Below are 15,573 nucleotides of genomic sequence, written 5' to 3' on the forward strand. Positions count from 1 at the left end.
TTTGACCACAGTTTACAACAAATTTTAATTAATAAAGATATGTAAATTGAAAAAAAATGAGAAGTGGATGAATTGGAGATGATCGAGTTTTATGGTGCAATGATGCTAATCCAGTTCATCCAGGAGCGGAAAGTTGCTGGATATTGTTTTATTATTATTACTCCATTATTACACGAAGGATGAGTTTTTGGCTGCACAACGATATATTTCTGAACGGTATCCATTTCTTGATATTCTCGTATTTTTCCTTATCCTTAGTGGTTAGTTGGGTGCATAATAAAGCGATAAAAGTGATGAATGAAGCGATCGTGCTAAAAGATAATTTTACTCCTCGATCCATCCCTTCTCTTACTTAATCTCGCGAGAACAACTCAATAAATCGGCACAAACATTATCTCCCGAGGAATCGTGGACTTTGAATTCTGCATCTGCGGTTAGTAGAATAAGTAGAAAAGGCGATGATGAGCATCTCAATCAATCCGACGACGACGTTTTACCAGCAGCACTCTAAGAAAAATGGGGGAGAATAAAATAACCGAGTTTTGTTGGTGCCAGTACTGCATTTATGAATCCTTCATTCATTTGCGCCATAACATTGGGACAAGTTACGCCAAGAAATTTGGGAACAAAAAAATACTTTGGTAACTTGCGCCATAGTTAAATTATAACATTGGCGTAAATAGCTGACGAGGTATAAAGGCACCTCTAATTGTTCTGGGACAATAGTTGTCCACGTTATTGAGAAATTGAAAAATTTCGGGCGAATTTTGTTCGAACCCGAACCACAAATTTTCAATTTTTGACCAATTTTGAGCAACCAATCCTGACTAATTTTGGCCCCCCATAATTTAGAGTGTACCAGAAACCCTTCATATTTTCGAATCAGCCAATAATCTCAAGAGATGTGATGACTTTGTTAATTCTGAGACGGTCCGAGTTGAAAGAGTCGAGTGAAAGTGGTGGCGTTAACTTAATGTGGACCACAATTATTGAGAAGTGTAATGGACGTAGTAATAAAACGGAATAGTTTTTAGAAGAAGAAGAGCCAGCAATTAAGTTTCTTTCTGTTGGAGGGATATCGTGTCCCGGGATAATCCTCGAGCAAGAAGGAGTTGAAATTATTGTGATGAGCAATCCTCATCCAGTTATTATCTGCAAGGAGTGATCTTCTATTACGAGAATGATGATGATGCGATTCCCTAGTATTAATGGGACGCCATTATTATCAAGATATGTATCCGCGATGCAAATTGTGTTGCATAAATTATCACAGTTTTTGCTCGTTTTGCCCACTTCTCGCAATAATGAGTGGATTGATGGCGATGGAATTTATGACGGTTAGTGGTGTGGTTTCTTGGTGTTAATTGGAAGAAGACCAGAAATATTGCTTATTGGGTTTCGTTCTTGGCAGTGACAGTATTTCACCAGGTGAAGTGAAATACAGCTAAGGAAAAATCCTAACTGCTAATTAAGATGGAATTTTAAAAGATAATAATTTTGGGCAAAATGCCGACTGTCGGAACTGGATATAAAAAAATATGTGTTTATGCAGTTTCCTGGCGTGGCGTGGTGTTAATTTGTGTAAGATTTTGGGATTATAAGGTTGTATTTTTAATGAGTAATATATTTAGTGGGGAAGCGAATACGTTTTCGGGAACTTATTCTGATTTTTGAAGGGGTAAATTGTGATAAATAATTATAATGGGAACTGCTAATTAAGTAAGAAAGAATTATAAATTTGAGACAAAGATAATAATTTTGGGCAAAATGCCGACTGTAGATAAAAAATATGCGGTTTTCTATTAATTTGTGTGGCTTTGTGATATCATCGATAAGGTTGGTTTTTAATGAATAATTAAAATTGGGGAAGAGGAACAAGCTGAATTTTGGGAAACTTATTTAGCAATGAATACTCCACAGTGAAGTACTTTTCGACGGGGAAATTGAGACATCCCCTCCTTCATGTACCACTGGTCATAAATTACCCTACGAGCTAAACCAGGTAGCAAAGGTGAATTACAAACGAAATTCTGCTCCTCTTTTGTGTATCTTGTCTCCTGTGTCAATTATTTGTCAACAAGATTGAGATTTATGGCTTTCACTCTGCAATTAGTTGGGCAACAAATTGAGCTGAGCTGGACTGAAGATCATATCTCACGGCAAGTCGTCGTATAAGGAAACAAAGCCTGATGATGCAATCTGACGGTGTATGTCTTGTCCTTTTGGTCCACAATCTTGTAATATGTGGACAATTGTGTATTTGTATTTCCAATAATGCGGATGTAGCAGAAGAATTGTCTCCCTAATAATAATGATTAATTGACATCCGAAATCTGGAAATCTTTCGGCTAATTGGCACCTTTGTTGACGGAGTATGTTTGCTGCACCTTGATTTTTTTCAGGTTTTTCTTTACCTACCAAGCTTATTGTGATATTAGTGATGTTATTTTCTTTATTTATTTATTGGGAGGATGGATGATAGATGTGTTTTTCTGATTATTGACGAAGAGGTGACAATTAAATCGGCATTATTCTGTGAGGAGAGAAAAATAAAATACAACTTTTCTTACAAGTTTTGGGAGTAGAAAAATGTAGAATTTTTTTTACAGATTTATTTTATTTATCCTTGTAAATAAGATTTGGATTGGATTTGTGCACAGCATGATCTGCCAGAAATTAACACCTGGCCTCCTGACCTGCCCTCACTTTTAATCACTTTCTCTCTCTCCAGAAGAAGAAGGACGCCAGGGTTTTACTTATATTAAATTAAATTGTAAAGATTACGACTCAATTTCCATTATGAAGATTTCTATTATTGGGAAGAGGAGTGGTTTCGTTTTGTGGATGGAACTGCTTTTTTCTTTTACTATTGTCAGAAACTCTTCTTGGCTGGAAATAGCAGTGGCAATAAATGGAAAAGGAAATTTCCATTAGACATTTTTTTGAAAGATTTAATCAAGTCATAATTGGGAACGTGACCTGCCTTCCTCAATAATTTTAATGGATAATATTTATTATCATGGACCCCGCGCCGAGCTGAAACGAAAGTAAGTAAATTTTTACGGTTTCTTGTAAATATTGAAGTTCCATAAAATAAATAGTGAATAGAATTATGAAAAAAAAGTCTAATTCATAATGGTTTTCACTTCTTCTTCACTTTCCCTGAAAATGGATAAATCAACTAAATTATTATATCCTAAACCACACCCAGTGCTGATTTGTTTTACATTGTGTTCCCTTAATTGCTCCATTTTGGAATTATTTTTATGTAAAAGAATTTAACATCTCAATTTTGTAGGAGAGTTATGTTACTGTTATTGCACTTGGGTGGGTGGGTGGTACATGGGCTTGTGCATTTGGTGTCAGAATGGGAGTGGCCGTGCAAACGGTGTCCACTAAATTTTATGAAGGAAGCCTGTTTTCTTTTATGGTCGTGTTCTCCTCATTTGTGAAATCGACGAACGAACCGCCCAGATCGCATTCGAAATTTTTTTGGAAAAATTTTCAGCTACCTATTTTTTAACAGGTGTCATAAATCGGAGAGTCGTTTGCTTTAGTTTACATACATACAGAAAATTTCAGAGTTTCTTACAAGGCGGAAGAAGTTTTAATGACCTTTAATAATTAAGGTACACACATACATATTCACGGTCCGTCAGTGTTTCGTTTGGTGGAATCACGTGTTGTTCAGTGAGTTTGAATCGTTTTAATTGTCATGTTCTTCTTCCTCGAGATGTAATAATTGTTCGAGAGAAGAGATGAGCGATTTTAAAAGTGAGATTTGATCATGAGTTTGATTTGATCATGACGAGATGAAACTGACGCAGACAAAGTTAGGCAACTTTTTGTAATAAATTATTAAATATCGCATGGATGATTTAGGATTTCGTCTTTTTTATTAGACTCGATCATTGCTGGTTGGCTGGCTAATGGGCCGTTTTAATTAACCCTTCCCTTTCCCTTAATGATAGGTCAGGGTGGGTAATGCTGCCCTTAATTCGACCACTTTACATGAACATCAAGAAAGAAGCTACTGAATTAAATAGATTAGGTTTTCTGAAAATTGATTATTTCCCAGCCTCCCCTTCCGACAGATTAATTCCAACCATGTAACATTTATGTGTAATTTTGTAGTAAAAATTAACCGTATCGAGAATATTTTAGTATTAAAAAGGTGGATCCATAATTACTCGTGTGTCGTGTCCTTGAATCTGACACTGACCTTAGACAAAAGAAAGTCAGGAATGATTAACGACTCGGATTAAGAAGGAGGCAATTACAGTTATAAATAATTCAAAAACCGGCCTGATGACCGTGACCAGGACGAAATTATGTGTAACGGTTTCTCTTCGTCTCATTATGCATCCGTAAAAATGCGGAGATTGAATGGGAACGCATTTATTTATTTTTTGAGTCATCAGCCAAGTCCGTTAATGGAGAAGGGACGATTTTTTGGTATGTCACCTGTGGAGCAGGGGCATAAAAAAGTAACTCATTTAGTGACCGGCTCCTCGGCCTGCTGGTAAATAATTATTGGAAAATAAAGCACGAAAAAATAATAATTTTTATAGGAAAATCACCCTTTTCTTTTCAACAATACATGATTTTATGTATTAATGGGATGTCTTCTTTGATCATAAAAAATCAAGGGATGCCAGCAACCTAAGTTAAGTGAAGCTCTGAAAATCCTACAGGACAAGAGAAGGACGACGAAGTAAAAATCCAATAAAAGTGATGATTCCGATCTTGCCTAAAACAAGGACGTCCTTGCCTCCAGCTTGTGTTCGGAAGATGACTTAACCCTTTTTCCTGCCTACCAACCCTTCCATCAAGGCATCCGATGGATGGAAAGTATGCGGATGGAAAGCGAAAGGGTTGATCTTTTTGTTCTTAATTTATAATCACTTCTTACGTATTTTTTAGTGAGTCAAGTCCCGAATTCATAAAAGAAGAAGAGGAAGAAGAATTGAATGAATATTCGAAAAGAGAGAGAGTTGTCCTCGTTTTTTTGTGTCCATGATAAAATAGAGGAAAATAGTTGCCTTGTTGTTGTTTTGGGTGTAATTAGACCGGACTGGATATTTTTTTAAGAGAGGAGGTGAATATTATTATGTATTATTATACATATATGAATGTGAGGCTCGTAAATCATGGTGACGCCATGCCGAGCCAATTATTTCTTGATTTTTGTGTAAAGATTAAAACTTATAGGGAGAAGGTTACTAGTTGCTACTGGAAGAGGCAATTTTGGTGAGCAAGTCTCACCTTGCCTCCTCCTCCCTTAAGGTAAGTAAGTTAAGGGATCACGTCTCATTTTTTATTGAGAGGAAACGTTTTAATGTAATGCTGGTCAGGAAGAAGAAGAAGGCTGCTTTTTTTCTAAGATTTTGTATTTTTATGCCTTAATTTCATTTTATGATGGGGCGATGGATGTGAGTGAGTGAATCCGTTGGTTGGGTAAGTAAATTTAAGTGAGTGAGATGCTGCCCTGATTAATATGCAGCTCGGGTGCTCATCAGTTTTAAATCCGGGGTGGTGGATGTATGTATAAAAGTGCATAGAAAATGCATCAGGGATGATCAAAAATTGTTAGATTTGGAGTGACCCAGTTTCGTGGAGTTGGAGAAATTTTTTATGGAAAGAGTTCGATTTTATTTAGGGGCGATTTTGTGAAATGAAAATGTAGCGAAATTTTGTGAGAGTTATACGACAAAAATAATTAAAAAAAATATATTGATTGATTTTACTGGGTAGATGACGAAGCAGTTCTGTAAAATTTCGAGTATTGTAATTGATAGGTGATTGAGCGAAATTAAAATATGGCGAAATTTTGTTTCTAAAAAATTTTGTGAGAGTAATACGACAAAAATATATATTTTTTAATATATTGATCGATTTTACTAGGTAGGTGAAGAAGCAGTTGTGTAAAATTTCGAGTATTATATTTTACATGTGATTTTGCGAAATGAAAATGAAAATATTTATGGTGAAATTGTGTCAAGTTTTCAAGTATTATTTTTTTTACGTGTGGTTTTGTGAAATCAAAATCAAAATGTGGCCAAATTTTATATTTAGAAAATTTTAGACAAATATGACAATTTTTTCAAAATATACTGATTAACTTTATTTCGTAGATATGTAGTATGAACTGAATCATGAACACAAAATTATTAAACTCTCTTTTTATAAATTGTACATACATATTGGTATTTTCGTAATTAATTAATTAGAGACCAAGATGAACTATGTAAATTAGAGCCTAAATTAAATCTATGAAGCGTTTGTGGCTGATTATTATAAAATTACATACACCGCTCCAGGTTGAACATTTGGATTGGTGTCACGTGTTAATTAATTTCAGAGGTAAAAAAATGGTAATATCACGGTTTGAGACCTTCACTCTTGGTCGAGGAACTTAATTAATTAATTAATTAAATATTCACTTTCTTCAGGAATTATTAATTTGGTACAATTATGTACAATTTTTAGGTGGGAGTGGTTAATTTCGTTAATGCAGCAGGTTGTACAACTCGTTAATATATTCCTGCGCCATTTGTAGCGTTTCGTACTTTGAGAGCTGTTGATCCTTCCCGATTGACGGAAGATGGGTTCGCAACTTGTCAAAGGCCACGTTCAGATTTTGCATGCGGCGACGTTCCCGAGCATTCGCGGCTAAACGACGCTTCTTAACGACGACAGGATTGAGCTAAAGATAAAAAATATAGAGGTCAAAATGAGGTCATTGTATATTATAATTTCATAATTACGATAATGCTGAAGGGTTTATTTATATAATACCTGAGATGAATTGCGGACGCGTCTCTGCCTCTTTTTTTGTTTGGCTGCTGCTCCTCCTTTCTCCTCATCGGCCGAAGAAGTGGTGGAGGACGATGGCGAAAAAGTCAGCCTGGATCCACCACCGTCACTTCCCAAGTCGTCGTCACTACTCGTCGTCATCATGGTCTCCTCTTCCTCGTCTTGTTCCACCTTCACGACATGGTTGGCGATGGAGGTCACCACGGCGGAGAGGAGGAGGTGGTGGTGGTCGTGGTCGTGGATATTTGTCGAGGGTGGAGAACACGGGATGTAGCTGGGCGTTGTAGAGAACAGGGTCGCGAAGGGGGCCAGCGTTGTGGGTGTGCTGGGAAGCAGGCTAAGGGTCGACATGGCACAAAATTCAGTAGTCTCACTTTGGACGAAATTTAGTGTCTCAACAACAAGTCGAGATTTTGACTCGGACGGAACAATGACAATGCACTTGTTTTAAAAGACGGTAAATAAAAATCGGTATATGTTGCCGGGTCGAGATGCGGCTAGCGACTGACCAACAATGAGAAAAAAGGGATACACATAAAAGAAGGAACAAGTTTCACAATCGCTTCAATAACTTGAACATCGTTCCCTTCTTCATCTTCTGGAGGGTACTTAAATCGAGGAAGGGGTATCACGAAGGGTACCATAATCCATCCATCCATCCCTTAGCTTCTTCTTCTTTTGGGTCATAAAAATGCACAGAAGGTTCAATCCAGCCGAGCCACGAGTCGTTTTTGGGGCAATAATTATGAATACATAGAAGAAGAAGGCAACCTTTCCAATACAAGAGGCAGAAGTAGTAGCAGGGCAAGAACAAGACCTGGTTGCGCATTCATGTCCATATTCCAGCGTAATTATTATGAGAGATGAAGAAGAAGAAGAGGAATATTCCTCTCGAAAAAAAAGAGTCGACTTTTGATGATATGAGACTGAAGGGAGAAGTGTGGCCAATTTAAGGCAGACATTTTCTCTCATTCTTTTTTTGAAAAATAGTTAATAACCCAAAAATTGAGACCAATATTCCAATTGTTTACGTAATGAGTCCACCAGTCCCTCCGAATCGATGAGTAATGATGATGACGCTTTCCGATGCCATCAATGTCACCCATCCGTCCATCCATCCCGTCCAAGAAATGGAAAGTGTAGTACGAGCCAGGCCAGCCAGTTTATCGACATTATTAAATAAAATCGAATTCAAGGAGACGAGACGAGAATCGAATCCATTTTTCATGTCGATTTTTTGTCAGATTTTCCACTCTGGTCGATCTTCCTCTCCTTCTTATCCAATTCTAGACTAGATTATGGAATAAATAAAAAAGTTTTTAGTTCTTAATTGGTAGTTTGGCTGGATTGGTGGATGGTGGTTTTTGTGGTTTTTGTGCCTGCGCTTCTGATTTCATTACTACATTTTTATTGTTCTTCTGCACTGCAGCAAGCAGCAATCTCCAGCCTCATTATTCTGAGAGATCCATTTCATTTCTTGACTTTGTTTATAAAAAGTCAGAATTTTTAATGATTTGATTTGGGGCATAATTCAGCCCTGCATTTACATTTATGTAGTCAGCTCGAATTTTACTTTATGAGGTAGCCGTGGCTGAGGAAGGAGCGTTGTGGATGACCGCAGCAGGAGAGAGAGCGAGGATCTGTAAAATAGTTGGTGGTCCATAATCCAATTCAGTCAGATAGACCGGAATTGGAATTAATTATTTATGACCTGCTGCAGCATGCGAGTAACCCTTTTTTCTATTAAAAATCATTGGGATTCATTGATAAATTGGAGCAGCAGAAGGATGGGTGGCATATCAGAGGTGGTGATAGATCCACTGCTGCTTGGGAATGTGGGGGTCCGTCGGAATAGATAATCGATCCGATATGCGATATTGATACTGATCTCTATGAATAATATTTAAGAAATGAGAGAGAATTTAGTGGTGGTGGTGGGAATGTTTTTCAAAATTAGGAAATTTTGGCTCAATTTTTCAAAAGGTGGGAACATTGTTCGAATTTTATGCAATGAATTAGCCCACGATTGCTTGACTTTAAGTATCTAGGTAACGTTAGTCTCCCTAGGGTAACTAGGCACTAAAAGTCAAGCAATCGTGGAATTAGCCGTCGTGGGGATATTTACAAATTATAAATTTTGCCTCGATTTTCGAACAGGTGGAAATTTTATGCAACTACGAAGAAATCGTCGTCATCATCATCATCATGATCGTTTCGCGAGATGATTTACGACAGCGGCATGTCCACCACGGGACATTTTATGGCGTTCCTCTACTCCTGCCGGACTGGAGTCGAAAGTTGAGTGAGATGTCAACTTTTTAATGCGATTGTTTCTTTACGACTGTGACATTTGCTGGCCAAGTGGCCACACTAATAAGTACGCAGTACATAGTTTATTATCTTCTGCCCAGCAATGTCACCACCACCACTGCTGAAAAAGATCACAGAACCAGTTTATCTCTTCACTCACATGCCTGATCCAAGCAAAGATGGCTAACTAACTTTTGAACGAGCACGAGATAAGATGTACTCCTCGGATCTTTTAGTTAATGAAGAACCTTAAATTATTTTTGACATGGAAAAAGAAATTCTTCACGAAAAAAGGGTCCCGATAATCTCTCGCGATTCAATTAACTGCTGGGTGGGAGGAGGGCTTGCATTCTTTCGATGATGAATCGTGTCCTCTGTGCGCAGTTAGTTAGTTAAAAAGTAATAAAGCAATTAGCAGCTCAGGTGGACGTGGACGTGGAGTGGGGAAATTCAGAAATACTCCTGAGACTCAATCACGACGACCCGGTGGGCGTGCCGAAAAGCTCCCGAGGAGGAGGACGCTTCTTTTTTTGTGCGGAATTGTACGATTATTGCGGTTGGTTAGGAGTGTGATTTATGATGTCTTTTGTCGTGGTGGGGTTTCTTTGAGATCTTTGCTAAGTAATAAGGGGGAGTTGGCTCGTGCTGATTTGGATGGATGGGCAGAGAGAGAGACCGCAACCACAAGGCGACCCTGGTGTGTGACCTCATCATCCCTGGACAGCGGGGAGGGAGAAGAAGGGGTCCAATTTGCGGTACATAAGGATCTCATCTCCTTAAGGTATCGGATTTCTTCTCAAAAATATTTATGTAACCAACTGGCTGGGCGTAGAAGATGTACAAATTGGAGTCTGGGAATAATGAATGGACGTGGTCCTGGTTTTGGCTGAGCGATCGAATTAATTTTCTCGGAATCGGAACCCGATTGATTTGTGGGTATGAACAACGGAGGACAAATTAGTAAAAGAAAACTGATACGACCAAGGGATTTGATTAGGATTAGATTGTGGTCATTAATTGCGTCCAATTGTAAATAAAACTAACTAACTCGAAGAAGAAAAGGGGAGCCAATTCTTTGTTTAGATAAGATATGTCCAGTCCAGTAGTGAGCATATAATAATTGTGGTGACGAAGGAAGGAAGACCAGAGTCGGATTGGAAAACGCATGAAAATTCGAGACTCTCATAAATAAATCCGGATACGAAGCCCAACCAGAAACAAAACAATACGAAATAAAAGAAGAAAGAGACGAGAAACGGATTTGGATGGATGGACGAAGTGTAATTCTATGTAATCCGGTGGCTTTTTCTACTACCTGGCCAGAAGCAAAAGTCATGTCCATCCCGAAATAAAAATAGGGATAAAAATGAGACGAATAAAAATAGAGATGCTGGACTGGACGAAATGAATAAAAAACAAGTGGAAAGTGGGTCAGGCGAGATGTGAATACTAATCGGATGGATGGATGACTTTAATCACTCAGAGATGGATGGATGGATGGAAGAAGATTTTGAATTTTGACCTACAAGTTAACTTACCTGGTGTAATCAGTCCAGTCCAGTTTCCTCCTCGTTTCCTCCTAATGACCAAGTTTCATGGGATGGAATAAGTAATCTTGGACTGGACGGTGGTGTGTGTGATGGATGGGTAAGGAAACGAGGAACAAGATCTATTACCGGGGTCGTCAGGTGGCATTTGCAATTGTTTTAAGGAGAGGAACAATGAAGTGCGGTGGAAAAGAGAGAGGAGAGTTCGAGGAGGAGGTGGTATGGTGGTCATCGTGTGACGGATGTTATTATTTTGTACGTAGGGTTGATTTTTAGGATGAAAGGATTTGAAATAATAATGGAAAAAGTTGTGGTCAACTTCTTCTTTGAACTTTTGAGATTGGTTGGACGGATGGGTTTCGTTTTTTCTATTTTTGTGAGTGTACAGATATTCTGATTCTTTGTATTCTTGAACTGAAGAAAAGTGTGCCTTGGAAAGATTAATTCTTTTCTGGAGTGGATTTTTATTTAGAAGAAGCTTTGGTTTTTACGTGAGGATTTGTTTTTAGCTACCTACCTACTTACCTATTTTTCTGTAATGGTAATAATGATACGGTAATTAGGCAGTGATTCTGGTGGTGAGGATGATTAGACGAGTCGGTAGTCCGGTCCAATCCAGTCCAGAGAAGCGTTTAATGAGATTCAGTAACATTTTTGATTGCGATATACATAAACATTTTCACGCTTCTGTTACATTACAGACATAAAACATTGAAATGCCAACTAGACGTGTGTATCGGTGCTAATGAGTTAAGTTTTGGTCCGGATTTTTATTAGAATTCGAGACGTAGAAAAAATAACCTAAAGTGCAGATTTCGTTAAGCCCGAGTCAGGTTTAAGCTTGTGTCCGGCGATTCAACTACTGTTGCCAAAATATTGTGCAAAAAATCCACGACCTCGGCTTATCTAACATGGTTATGTGTACATGTTACAGACAGACGCACACAGATATACACAGGTTTCATAAGGCCTCACTCGAGCTATGTATATCTAAATTGATAATTCCTCTCCCTCGTTGCACTTCTGCCGTCTCAACATTTTGATTTTTAACCCGACCACATACCTAATTCTGAGTAACGATTGAGCATTTTTGTAAAAAGAAATTGAAATTGAAAGCGTGTTGTTGAATTGAAAATGGAAAAATGGAGATCACCTTTTTTATTATTATTTTCTTTACACATTTTCCAGCCCAGTTCGTTCAAAGAAATAATCAATTTCTTCGCATTGTTCCTGTTCCTCTCGCCTCTTTGGAAAAGTCAAGGGCGTCGCATTGTTGAGCAAGATCAGTGCTTCTGCTTCTTCTGCCTGTCCATTCTTCTTTAGTAAAGAAGAAGAAAGTGTGGCGTCATGATGTTTTTGATGGTTGGAGAATGAGGAAGGGTGTCCGCGGTGGTGTGGTGGTGGGTTTAAGAAATTTGGTGTAAAAATAGTCTAATTTTTACAAAGAGGATTGAATTGAAAGTGAATTTGTGACTGGGAATCAATTTGGTGAAAAGGTGTAAATAAATGAAAGGTAATCAAGCAGTCGAGGGGAGGAAATTATGTTAAGGAAGGATTATCATCTAATCCAAGGGGATGAATGGATCAGGGTCTTCGTCTAAAACATCAACATGACGAGGAGATTTTCGAGGAAAAAGTGATTAAATCAAGAAGGGACAAATGTGGAGGAGATGGATTAATCGGGGATAATCTTGAATGAAATGCGTCCATGGAACATGATGGATGGGGGATGGATGGATGGATGTGTGAGCTATAGATTTCTGAATGTCCAGCAAGGAGAATGATTCAATTCAACCCCTACTGTTTCATTGATTAAGTGATGACACGATATGTAGAAGAAGAGCGACAGGAAAAGACGCGTCAGTCAAAGTAATCCTCCTCCAGGAGAGAAGAGAAGGTGTCATTTCATGATTATGATGACATGGTTCGTATCGTCTCATGGATTAATTTGGTCCAATTTTATACGTACAAATTTAAGTATGTGAAGTCGGCGATGGACTTAGTGATACATTAGCTTGAATTTTATACTATTTTTGATTTGACTGCCCGACCTGCCCCACATTTTTTGAGATACATAAATAAATGCATACCTACTTATTCTTTTCTCAGCGATGATCTTGCTTGTTATCGCTTTTGTATTATTTTTATGAAGAGATGCGATTAGAAATGTCGTGTCTTGTGGTGGTTGGTGGTTGCCCCAATTCCGTCCTTATCAAGCTTTCATCGCCCCATATTATATTTATCTATCGGGAGGAGGAGGAGATGATGATAGATTTGATTAAAGAGAGAATTGGTGGCTATATTTATGTATGGACATACTTCTTCTTGCCTCGTGGCACAAGCTTAAAAATCTACGAGATGCATTTCCTCCTTAGTTTGGAGATTTCGATTTAATGGAATTAATGGCTCGTCTCTAACGGGAGTTTGAAGTCGTCCCTCTCACCTGTGTAATCATGACGTGTAGGGAAATTAGGCTAATTTGTAGCTTCTGTTCTTCTTCGGCAGTTGACCCACTTCTGGATAAACGGCCCCTCAACACCATTTAATTTGAATATTTATCCAAATTTATGACCAGACTCGAAAACTTTGAAAATTAGTAAAATTCTATACATTTTTTTAATGTCAGTGATAATTTTAATGTCGATGATGAGAAAATAAATAAGAAACAAAAAAAATGAAAAACTATAATTAATTTGGCATCTGTAGAATTTTATGCGATTTTTTCTCCCCATTTTCTACTTCGTCCATCCTTTATTCACCTCCTTGCTACCACTTCCGGTCTTGAACTGGTGCGAATTCGCGGCCGAGGTTGGCGAGGGCAGAACCGTCCCCAGTTCCCACAATTGACCCGGTTCGTACAAGTCGCAAGGCGCCATTTCCACAAATCTCGGCGCTGTGAGGGCACTTCCCGGTTGCAAACAGTGGTTCGAACCGGACAGCTGAATCCAGTATTGGCCGTGTTGAATGGGCACGAAATCCCACTGAATGAGGGGGTCATCTTGGGACGCGGAACATGGCGACGCGGACGCCGTGTGACCATCTATTCGGGCACCTTGAATGCAGACGCGTTCTCGCGATACGACATGGATTCGACGTGCCGTTGGCGTGTCGTCGAGGAAGTAGGTCGACCTGTGGAAAGTTTTTAGATGGTGAAAATTTTTGAAATTTGAGTGGACGTGGCCAGTGACCGTGGAAGCTGTGGGGACATTAACATTGTAGGATTGGGGAGGGAGGGGTTTATATAACATGGGGAGATGATGGGGACATCATCATCGAATAACCGTGGGGACATTGTCCCACTATCCCCTCAAGTTTCCGCGGCCACTGGACGCGGTCAAGTATTTAGTACCTTCGCACGGGGTCCAGCGTAAGCCTAATGATTGGCGTCCCTTCCTCCCTACGAACCCAGATGTAGGATTCCAGCGCCACATTTTTGATGACCTTCTCCACCGGTTGGATCTTTATAGCGGGGGAGGCCGGATGTTGGACTGGGTCCTGTGGGATTTCGTCTTTAGTGATGCCTACCAAATTTTCTACGAGTGGGGCGGAAATGAGAGGATAAGGCGATGGTGACTCGTCCGATAAAGTGACCACGTCCCCATCACTGCTGACAGATCCAAGCCCACCAGAAGAGTAGGTTTCTTCCCCTCCTCCGTTATCGTAACTGATCGGGGACGAGCTGCTGCCACTACCCGCCTCGAAAATGGGAGGTTCCCATTCCTCCCGGGTTGTAGTGTGACCTGTCCCGTCCTTCTCGATGGTGGTGGTTTTCGTGTAGGTCACAGTACTGTCGGGAGGACCACCGCCACCACTACCGACACGAGCCCCTAATCCTGTACAAATTAAAGATAAAATTCTCACTTTGCCTCACACATACACAATTTTTTTTGAAAACTTACCGAGATGCGGGTCCTCTTCGCCGAACGAGTCGTAGGAATGGGCGTGTGGTCCGATGTGGTCGAAGGTGTCGTGATGATGATCGTCGTCATGGTGGTGGTGGACGGGATGTGTGGTGACATAGTGGTGGTGGTGGGGGTGGGGGTGGTCGTGATGGTGGTGGTGTGGCAGCGTATTTTTCCTGGGATGTCGCAACACGGGGTACTTCAGCTCCACGTAGGCGGCCGGGAAAAGGAGGTCCTTCGAAGTGTAGCCATCCCCGTACAATTTTACTAAAGAAGAGCACAGTGAAAGGTCACGAGGTCATGTCGGGGTCATACGAGACACTTACTAAGTTTCCCATGCGACGAGAGGAACCTGGGTCGAGGGTGGTGGTGGTGATGGTGGTGGAGGTCATGAAAACCTGGATTCGCCACGGAAATTTCGACCAGGACGAGAACTCCGAGTACCACGAGTGACATGGAAATCATCAGTCTTATTTTCTGTAAAAGTCTCATTTTTTCCGTAGAAAAAAAAGTTTCTTAAAATAACTTCAAAAATGAGGACGCACTATTTTTAACACGACCACATTTAGATGAGTTTATCTACGAGTACACACTGCTGCACCACTTGCACTGCGGACCGCACTTGACCCAAGTTGCGAGGTAACTGGGGGAATTGAAAGTGAAATTAAGCCATAAAAAAGACGAGAGGGGGTGGAAGAAGAAGATGAGGGGTCGCTGGTCGTGGGGACAGAGATGAGATAACCTTGGCTGATAAGGAGACGATGTTAACTTCCCGTTGCATTGTTTTTATGCTAAAAAATAAGGATGCACGAGGATCAGTTTTCTGAATTAATGATGATGACAGGGCCACAATTGTGCGCTTTGGCTACGCATCTTCTCGATGAAGATCACTTTCAGTCAAGATGACTCTTGACTTTCAGTTTAGGCTCTGATTATGATTAGAAAAAATAACCGGTTTTTTTCGCATGAATGCGAATCAGTTGTGAACAGTATGTTTC

The 15,573-nt window shown here is 39.6% G+C and overlaps 2 protein-coding genes across 2 annotated transcripts; both read right to left on the reverse strand.

Moving 5' to 3' along the window:
- Nucleotides 1–6,098: 6,098 nt before the first annotated feature.
- LOC110858783 (protein atonal) lies at nt 6,099–7,333 on the reverse strand. Its single transcript, XM_022107658.2, has 2 exons — nt 6,799–7,333; nt 6,099–6,706 (listed from the first exon to the last, which is right to left on the reverse strand). The coding sequence occupies exons 1-2, from the start codon at nt 7,165–7,167 to the stop codon at nt 6,509–6,511; spliced, it is 567 nt and encodes a 188-aa protein (XP_021963350.1). The 5' UTR covers nt 7,168–7,333; the 3' UTR covers nt 6,099–6,508.
- A 5,937-nt stretch (nt 7,334–13,270) lies between these two features.
- Nucleotides 13,271–15,217, reverse strand: LOC110858756. Its single transcript, XM_022107619.2, has 4 exons — nt 14,902–15,217; nt 14,573–14,842; nt 14,023–14,506; nt 13,271–13,802 (listed from the first exon to the last, which is right to left on the reverse strand). Exons 1-4 carry the CDS (start codon nt 15,065–15,067, stop codon nt 13,409–13,411), a joined length of 1,314 nt encoding a protein of 437 aa, XP_021963311.1. The 5' UTR covers nt 15,068–15,217; the 3' UTR covers nt 13,271–13,408.
- Nucleotides 15,218–15,573: the final 356 nt, after the last annotated feature.

This window comes from Folsomia candida, unplaced genomic scaffold, assembly GCF_002217175.1.
Source record: "Folsomia candida strain VU population unplaced genomic scaffold, ASM221717v1 Fcan01_Sc022, whole genome shotgun sequence".
NCBI lineage: Eukaryota > Metazoa > Arthropoda > Collembola > Entomobryomorpha > Isotomidae > Folsomia > Folsomia candida.